The sequence below is a fragment of the Elaeis guineensis genome, chromosome 1 (assembly GCF_000442705.2).
Source record: "Elaeis guineensis isolate ETL-2024a chromosome 1, EG11, whole genome shotgun sequence".
Classification (NCBI taxonomy): domain Eukaryota; kingdom Viridiplantae; phylum Streptophyta; class Magnoliopsida; order Arecales; family Arecaceae; genus Elaeis; species Elaeis guineensis.
The window spans coordinates 175,003,237-175,011,998 of NC_025993.2; the positions used below are offsets into that span (position 1 = coordinate 175,003,237).

The following is an 8,762-nucleotide window of genomic DNA, read 5'->3' on the forward strand; positions in this document are numbered from 1 at the left end:
GCTTCCTCCGCCACGACGACGCCTCCCGATGGCTGGTCGGCCATCTCCTCGGTGGCTTGCTCCTCGGCCCCCGGCGGGACGATACCGCTGAGGTTCAGCTCCGGGTACAAGGCATGGACCGCGTCCCGACCATCCTCGTACCCCACCCGGTACGACGCGAAGCCGGACTCCAGCATCTCCTCTCGGTATTGATCGGTGGCACGGAAGTCCTCCATCGCCCGGCTTGCCGACTCCTTCGCCGACCTTGCTTCCTCCTCCGCCCGGCCGAGCGAGTCCTTTGCCGACTCTGCTTCTGCCCTCGCTATGTCGGCGTCAGCCTGGGCGATCGATAGATCCTCCTCAGCTTTGGCGAGCTTCTCCAAGCTGACCCGAAGCTGCTCGCGCTCGCCTTCAAGTTCGGCGGCAACGCCATCCCGCTCGCGCCGCAGACGATGCACGGTCCGGCCCTTGCGTTTGGCTTCCTTTTTGGCCGACCTTAGCTCGGACCCGAGCCGGGAGACTTCGTCCACCAACTTGGCCTCCCGGTCGGCCGACTGCTTTAGGTGGTCGACCAACATTGCTCGGTCGGCTTCGGCCGCCGCCGACCTTTCCTTCCAAGCCGCCCGGACGTTTCCGAACCTCTGGTACCCGGCTTCAAGCTCCGACATGGTTTAGATCAGCTGCCGACGCAAGTGTTTCGTCAGGAAAACAAAGTGATGAAAATTCTAAGGAAAAAAGAAGGCGAAACATGACTTACCTCGACCATGGTCGGGTAGAACGAAGACAACATCTCGGTCACTTGCCGAGACCTTAGTGCCTCCACGTCGGCCGGGAGGAGGATTCCCTGGCACAGCCTCCTCGCCAGGTTGTGGTCGGCCAACGCCGATGCACCTTCGGGGAACTGGACGCTGGGCGGCACAGTGCGACTCCCCGACCTTGTTTCGTCCGCGGGGTCCATCGGGGCCTTCCCCCGATCGGCCGCCCCGACCGACGGAACCGGCAGTGAGGGGATGCTCGAGGTGGAACCGGCACCCCCCGTTGTGGCCACAGACGCCGTCGGATGATGTTCGATTTCCCGAACGTCATCCGGCTCCACCGCCGTCGGTGAGGCCGCCGATGTTCCTTCGGCCGCTTCTTCCACCAGCCTCTCCTCCGCATGCGATGTCGGAGCCGCGAGCGCTATCACTGGCTCCGATTGGTCGGTCGCCGACGCTTCGACGGTCGGCGCCGCTGGAGTAGGCTTCTTCGGAGGATGCGAAGGTCCTGCCCCCGATGCCGGCCTCTTCCTTGTTGCAAACTGCCGGATCTCGACGTCGGTTGGCCGCATCCTTGGAGGTGTCCCTGCGATACCGACAGATATGTTAATCGAAGAGCCAGACCAAGGGCCGAATGAAAAGAAGACCGGGGGATCGGGCGATACCTAGTCGGGGGACCAAGCTCAGGCCGGCGTCATAGAGAGCTTGTTCGGTAACAAGCTCCCTCTGCTTCGGGACCGACATATCTTTAAGTCGGTGGAAGTCCTCCCGGTCGTCCGCCTCCACCCGGCTGTTGTCATTTGCTTCGGTTCGGGGCACGCCCCAGTGGGAAGGGAAGCCCCAAGAGGATGGAGATGAGACGAAGAAAAACTGATTCTTCCACCCATGGATGGACGATGGAAGACCAGTGATGAAGGAAAGACCCTTCCGGGGGTTGAAGAGCCACCACCCTCGGGCCTTAGGGTGGGGTCGGAGCACAAAGAATTTCCGAAAGAGCGAAATACGAGGGTTGGTCGGCAAAAGCTGACACAACAGCGCGAAGCTGATTATCAGTCGGACAGAGTTCGGCGCCAGTTGCGCCGGACAAAGTCCGTAATAATTCAGCAGATTCCGGATGAACTCCGAAATCGGGAGCCGAAGACCCGCGCGAAGATCTTCGACATACAGCGCCAGTTGGCCCGGCGGAGGGTTGTTAACCCGACCGCCGGCCCCTGGGGCAGAGAGTTGAAACTGCTCCGGGATGCGATACTGCTCCCGAAGCCGATCAACGTTCGGCCCCGAAAGCGAGGAAACCTCAACTTCCGAAGTCGATCGGGAGTCATCGTTCGGATTTCCCGACCGAGCTCCCCGAGTCGGATTTCCGGCCATTGCACCAGAACCGAACAAGAAGAGGAAGAAGAAGCAAAGAGGAAGAAGAAGAAGAGGAAGGGAAGTCCACGAACCGGCAATGAACCCTTTTGGAAGCAGGAGAGAAGGCGACTGCCGGCGACGACTGAGAAATCGCCCGGGCAGAGTTTCTGCAGCAGAACGTCAACAATGAGGTCCTGGGTCCGGATGGTCCTATATATATAGGGCCGTCCGACGGCCGAGATGCCTTCGCACCGACCGAAGCCTCACGGATGTGCGACACGTGGCGGCTTCCGGGCCCTCCTTTCGGCCTGATGATTCGGCGCGCCCATCCCGAGACGGCCGCACCGCCCGCATTAAATGCGAAGGGCGCCGGCCCAACCACCTCCGACACATGGCGAATGGGGCCGCGGTTCCGAATTAAAGCGCCCGCGGCGATTCGTGTTCCCTATGGGACGCCTGACAGTGCACTGCGACGGTCTGCGTTCCCCAGAAGGCGTCGGATATCCGGTCGTCTGACACCGAATCGTCCGGCACCCGACCTCCTGACGCAGACGGGACGTCTGACGACGACAAGACGGGACGTCTGACATCTGACGCCAACGTGACACCTGACGCCGACATGACATCTGACACCGACTAGACGTCTGACGCCAGCGAATCGCTCGACATTCATGAGACGCCTGACATCGTATCAACCCGCGGTACGGTCGGAATTTGGCATACGACGAATCCACTCCTTTTCGCCCGGGGTTGCTGCCCAAATAAACGCATCGGCCAGCTCACCGTCCGACTCAGGAGTGGAGGGGGGCAACTGTTGGGGAATACCCACCGACTGTCCGACCGGTGGCCGGAGGGATCGACCGATCGATGGCTGGAGGAACCGACCGACCGACTGACGACCGGATTACCGACCGACTGACGGTCGGAGGGACCGACCGACCGGCGGACGCCATCACCGGCCAATTAACGGCCCACAACCGACTGAGGATGTGTCGGTCGGGCATACTTTTCCCGACCGACTGAACCTGAAAGTCTGATGGCCGACTCACGTAAGACTCGCCGACCAACAGAGGGGCCCGAATCTCCACCCGACGCCACTCAGCTGGCCACCGACCTAGGGTCGGTCGACTCCTCCGATCGCCGTACAGCCGCCAGAGCTTGTCAGTTCTGACAGCAACATGCGGCACTGCCACCTAGGGGCATTGTCCCGCCTAGGGCATTGTCAACCCTAGTGATTTGACAGCCCCACGACGACATGACACTTTTACGGCGACTCTGACAGTCTACAGTGAGTTGACAATTCCTCAATTGTCTGCGCCATTAATGACGGCGCCATACCACGCTCCACTATATATATCGGGGAAGGCAACAGTGCAAGGGATCTCCACTTCTCGACTTCAAAACCACAGGCTCGCTCCTCCCCTCTCTCTCTCTCTCTCGATTGAGCTCTCTGTCTTCATTTCACTGTTGCCCAGTCACCTCTCTGACTTGACCGTCGGAGGGTCCCCGCCGGAGCCGCCTCCGGTCAGTGTGGACTTCCCTTTTTGCAGGCACTCGTTCCCCGGCGATCAGACGACGAGGCGATTTGCTGCAACAGTTGTCATACATGTACTGCCTAAGATCAAAGGAAACATGCGGAGTACCAGTGGCTTCTCTGGTAAACCCACCATGATCATCTTTCCATGGGTCTTCAGCAGTTGGAGCAATGGCACGAGGGAATGTTTTGCAGACACTCTGTTTATAATATCATCCATTGTGCCCACGGCAGCCTAACAGCACAGGATAATACATGTAAATCACAAATGGAGGAGGAAAGTAGGCAGCAGGAGAAATCATGCATGTTTAACTTCCATTCATTTCATACCTTCATTTGGTCAGAGTTGCTGCTGAGCAGGAAAGAGTCAGCTATCAAGCTTTCAACTGCTTTCTTGTTATGTTGAGATGAGCTAATCACCGTGACCTTCATTCCAAGGGCCTTACTGATAAGTACAGTACAGTAATATAACATAAAAAATATTAAAATCTTTAATAATAATTTTTTATTATGTAAAATATGATATTTTTTTTATTTTTTAAAAATTATTTTATATAAAAAATTATTTAAAAATCAACCAGCAAATCATCTGATCCAAACTCAAATCAGAGTCCCGAACTATAGCAAGTTGCTAATCGCATGGTGCAGGTCGCAATATAAAATACGGACCCATACGATGCGCAGAATACTGCAAGAAGTCAAATGCGAAATAAAGCAAAGAACATGCATGGCAATAATACAAAAGAGAAAAGATTTTTGGAAGAAGTGGATGTAGGTTTTGGCATGAATTGCAATTAATGGAGGAGCCCATCATGGATTTAAAATATTGGAAGAGGAAGGGATTTGGTGCTTTGGCATAGGCTTTTGTAGGGTGCTAGCACGAATGTGAATGTACGTTTTGAAGTGGAGCAGGACTTGGGCGCGGCTTGGACTTCTTCATGCAGAAAAAAGACACAACACAGGATGCACGCCAGATGGAACGGATGCAGAAAATAAATGGACTGTCACAGAATTTAAGAAAAGAAGAAAGAATATTTTTGAAGATTTTTAAAGAAGAAGAATTTAGATTAGAAAAACCTCTTTCTGATTACCTTATCCTCCCTTGCTCTTCCAATCTTGTCCATCTATTCTCCCGAGCATCATTAATCTCATATGGAAAAAAAATACAAAATCCTTCTCCCTCCTAACATCTATAAAAAGACCTCTATATCTTCCTATTGAGGATATCCCTCTCTCCACATCATAGCTCTTATAAAGGCCTTCATCCCATCTTTTAGTTTTTTTAGTCATCTTGTTCCCATTTTCTTCCACATTTCCAATACATAAAAAGGAGAGACAACCAGGGGGAGGTGCGAGAATCAAAAGAAAAAAAAATTCTACAAAGGAAGGTTGTGAGGAGAGACCCTAGTTAGATTTTTTTTCTTCCTTTTATTTTATGTTTTTAACTCCTATGCGAGAATTAAAAGGGGAGAAAGTTGAATCAAAAGGGAAGAAAGTTCTGCAGAAAAAGGGAAGAAAAAAACAAAAGAAAGAAAAAAACCTAAAGATCTCCTCTCACAGCCTTCCTTTGCAGAACTTTCTCCTCTATTGTGTTTTGGAAGGATAGAAACCCTTCTCATGTTTTGGAAGGATAGAACAAAGTAGGAACAAAGTGGATAAAGAACCTAAAGATGAGATGAAGACGTCTCTACAAGATCTATATAGAGAGAGATGTCCTCAATAGGAAAGTATAGAGGTCTTTTTATAAGTGTTAGAAGGGAGAAAGATTTTGTATTTTTTCCAAGTGGGACTAATGATGTGAGAGACCTTGGGAGAATGGATGGATAAGATTGAAGGAGCAAGGGAGAATAAGACAATCGAGAAGAGGCTTTTCCAATCCAAATTCTTCTTCTCTAAAAGATTTTCAAAAATATTCTTTCTTCTTTTCTTAAATCCCATGACAGCCATTTGCTTTCCACGTTCATTCCGTGTGCCGTGCGTCCGCATTCATTCTGTGTGCCGTGCATCCGCATTCACCGCATGCGTTGCATGCCCTTTTCTGCATGAAGAAGCCCTAAGTCCTGCATGTTCATGCTAGCACCTCACAAAAGCTCACGCCAAAGCACCAATTTCCTTCCTCTTCCAATATTTGAAATCTACTATGGGCTCCTTCATTAATTGCAATTAATGCCAAAATCCACATCCACTTCTTCCAAAAATTCTTTCTCTTTTGTATTATTATTGTGCATGTCCCTTGCTTTATTTTTACATTTGGTTTCTTACCGCATTATGCACATCGTATGGGTCCTTATTCTACACTGCACTCTGCATCGCGTGATCAGCGACCTGCCACGGTTCAAACTTTTAATTTGAGCTTGGACTAGATAATTTGCTAGTTGATTTTTGAATAATCTTTTGTACAAAATAATTTCTGAAAAATAAAAAAAAAAGCATCAAATTTTATATAATAAAAAATAATTATAAAAAATTTTAATATTTTTTATGTCATACTACTGTACTTATCACTTACCAAATTTCACAGCAATGTGGCCAAAGCTACCAAGACCAACCACTCCAAGATGCTTCCCTGCCTGATTGAGCTCAAAGTAATTCATCAGAATGTACACGGTGATCCCAGCACAGAGCATACAGCAGTGGTGCACCTTTTTCTAAGGAAAAAATTTCAGGGAGCCGAATGATGAATTCTCATTAACAACTACTGTATCAGAATCACCTCCGTATGTCTTTGCTCCATTGGTGTCAATAGAATTGTATGCAAGTATCATTCTAGGACAATAGTTCTCAAACCCCTGTTTGCAGCTGCCCCAAGAGAAAAAAATTAACCAGGCAACCTATGCCCACCTTATCTCCAATCTTAAACTTTTGCACATTGCACCCTACCTTAGTAATGACCCCCATAATCTCATGCCTGCACAGGAAAAATATAAAAAAGAGCATTTCTATTGAGTGCGTCTTCATGCATTTTTAGGGGATGGGTGATATCGAAAATTTGCTTAATGCAATGTTGGGCATTGATTTGTAGATGTACGTGGTGGAGAGTGAAGCAATTTTGAATACTTCTGTTTCACGAGCACTATTTTGATAAAATTCTGTGCACATGCATGGAAAGCAATAAGAACTGAAGAGTTCGGTCAAAATCATGAAATCAACCCTATTGAGCACATTTCCCAGTCAGTCAGGTTTAATTTCCAGGCCACATAACCCAGAATATGACACTAATGAATTCAGCGAACAGAAAGTTTGACAAAAATATTAATCATTAAATACAATAACAGAAATACTGAGCCTACCGCAACAACATAAAGACAACAGAACATATCATCCTGAATTAGTATAACAACTGAATAATGATTACTATCTTCTGACACTCTAGGTCTTATTTTCCTGGGCAAAGATTTAAAGTTGTTCGGTGGTGACAAGGCATCGAACCACTATGGAGATACATAACTGAGAGCCAGCTTTGGTTATTTCTCACAACATGCAGTGAAAGCTCATTAAGTTAGGATAGGTGCTAGAATCATTTTTTCTGACCCAAGCAATTATATATAAATACGCCAGTTAAGATGAGGCGGGCAATAAGTAAATAAATAGTTCCACCATTCACTGCACTGTAGAAGATAGTTTAGACACAGTATAAGCTTAAGATCTTACAATTTTATCATCAAGAGAAGAAAGCCAAGACATGGGAGTAGTTCTGAAATGAACAGGCCTTTATTTTCTTTAAATTCAACTTTAACGAGCCATTATAGAAGAAGAAGCTAGATCAAAGCATGAACCAGAAGAAAAATGTCAGCCTCAAAATTTGGCTTGTAGATTTCAGAAAAGCAAAAGGAAAAAAGTTCATTGGAAAAAAAAAAAGAAAAAAAGCTCCTATTGCACAGGTAAAAAGTGAAAATCCAGTGCTACCAGTCGTTCTAAGATGCGGGGAAATAAATAAAGGAGCTCAGTCACGTCATGTCCTCCCTGACCAGAAATTTACAAGCAGTCAAATTTGCCTGCACTTCGTAAAACTACTCAGGATATGGGCACTTGCATGAGTAGGTACCTGTGCCACATGAGAAGCAGAGTTCCTCAATTAAAACAAGGTTTAGACCCCTCTCCCTGTAGCTAGTAATACTAGTTGAAACTAGAAAGTGAATTTTTGCTGGCCCTGGTCCTGAACTAACAATAGCATGTACAGAAGCCTGAACACAATAATATTTTAGAAATAAGAAGTTTGATGGTGCTAATAGTTACATAACCTGGAATGGTGGGAAAGATGGTATTCTCCCGTTGATTCATAATGCAGTGAAGATCCAAGTGGCAGATCCCACAGAACAGTATCTATATGGTGACATCATCATCTCCATTGTTCCTGCAGATGATTAAACATATTACTGTTAACCACTGATTGTATATTTACAAAATATAATTAGAGGTTTCATCCATAAACAAAACCCAAATTTGTTAGAACCACACAAATGATGGAAGATTAAAACCATGAACTACTGACAGATTTCAGATAGCATGTGGCAACATAGGAAAATGGCAAGTTCACCAAAATTTCATTAAAGAATTTCACCTTCATTAACTCTTAAAGGATAGAAACATCACTCAGACAGAATATTGAATGGAGTGGATAATGTAAAATTGGTTTCTCTTTTGTGCCACAATGGTTTTGCGACTTTTGTCCCATTGTATCAAAAGTTGCAACAACCATCCATCATCAACTTGGCTATGGAAATAAAATTTGATTATATAAATTAAGAGCAAATTAGGATGTGGTTAATGGACATATTGATTTTGAAACAATATAGAGAAAGCAAGAAGACCTTGGAAGAATATGTAGATATTCATGTGGCACCTCATTATTAACAACACTCAAGAGTCTCCTCTGGAACAAAAAGAAAAGAAAAGGAAAAGGAAAAGGTCAAGCAACAATGCATTGAAAAATTTGCACCACACCATATGAAACAAAGTAACAATTTTTTTTTTTTTTTTAATACAGGTGGTCTCACACCAAAAGGGTTGAATTCATTGCAAAGTCTGTGAATTTATTGAGCGTTTAATTCAGGAGTCACCGTAGAAGATCATATGTTTCATAATTTTTTGAGGAAAAACGATATGTTTCATAATTAGTTGCAAGGGAAAGGACACAGTGAATT

The 8,762-nt window shown here is 46.7% G+C and overlaps 1 protein-coding gene across 1 annotated transcript in view; it reads right to left on the reverse strand.

Moving 5' to 3' along the window:
* Nucleotides 1-3,652: 3,652 nt before the first annotated feature.
* Nucleotides 3,653-8,762, reverse strand: part of LOC105039753 (probable mannitol dehydrogenase) — an 8,838-nt gene continuing 3,728 nt past the window's right edge. The window contains exons 2-7 of the mRNA XM_073256194.1: nt 6,460-6,526; nt 6,318-6,407; nt 6,128-6,188; nt 4,294-4,306; nt 3,949-4,063; nt 3,653-3,853 (exon numbers count right to left, since the gene is read on the reverse strand). Of these exons, the coding sequence (XP_073112295.1) occupies nt 3,653-3,853; nt 3,949-4,063; nt 4,294-4,306; nt 6,128-6,188; nt 6,318-6,407; nt 6,460-6,526 (547 nt within the window). The remainder of the gene's footprint in view (nt 3,854-3,948; nt 4,064-4,293; nt 4,307-6,127; nt 6,189-6,317; nt 6,408-6,459; nt 6,527-8,762) is intronic.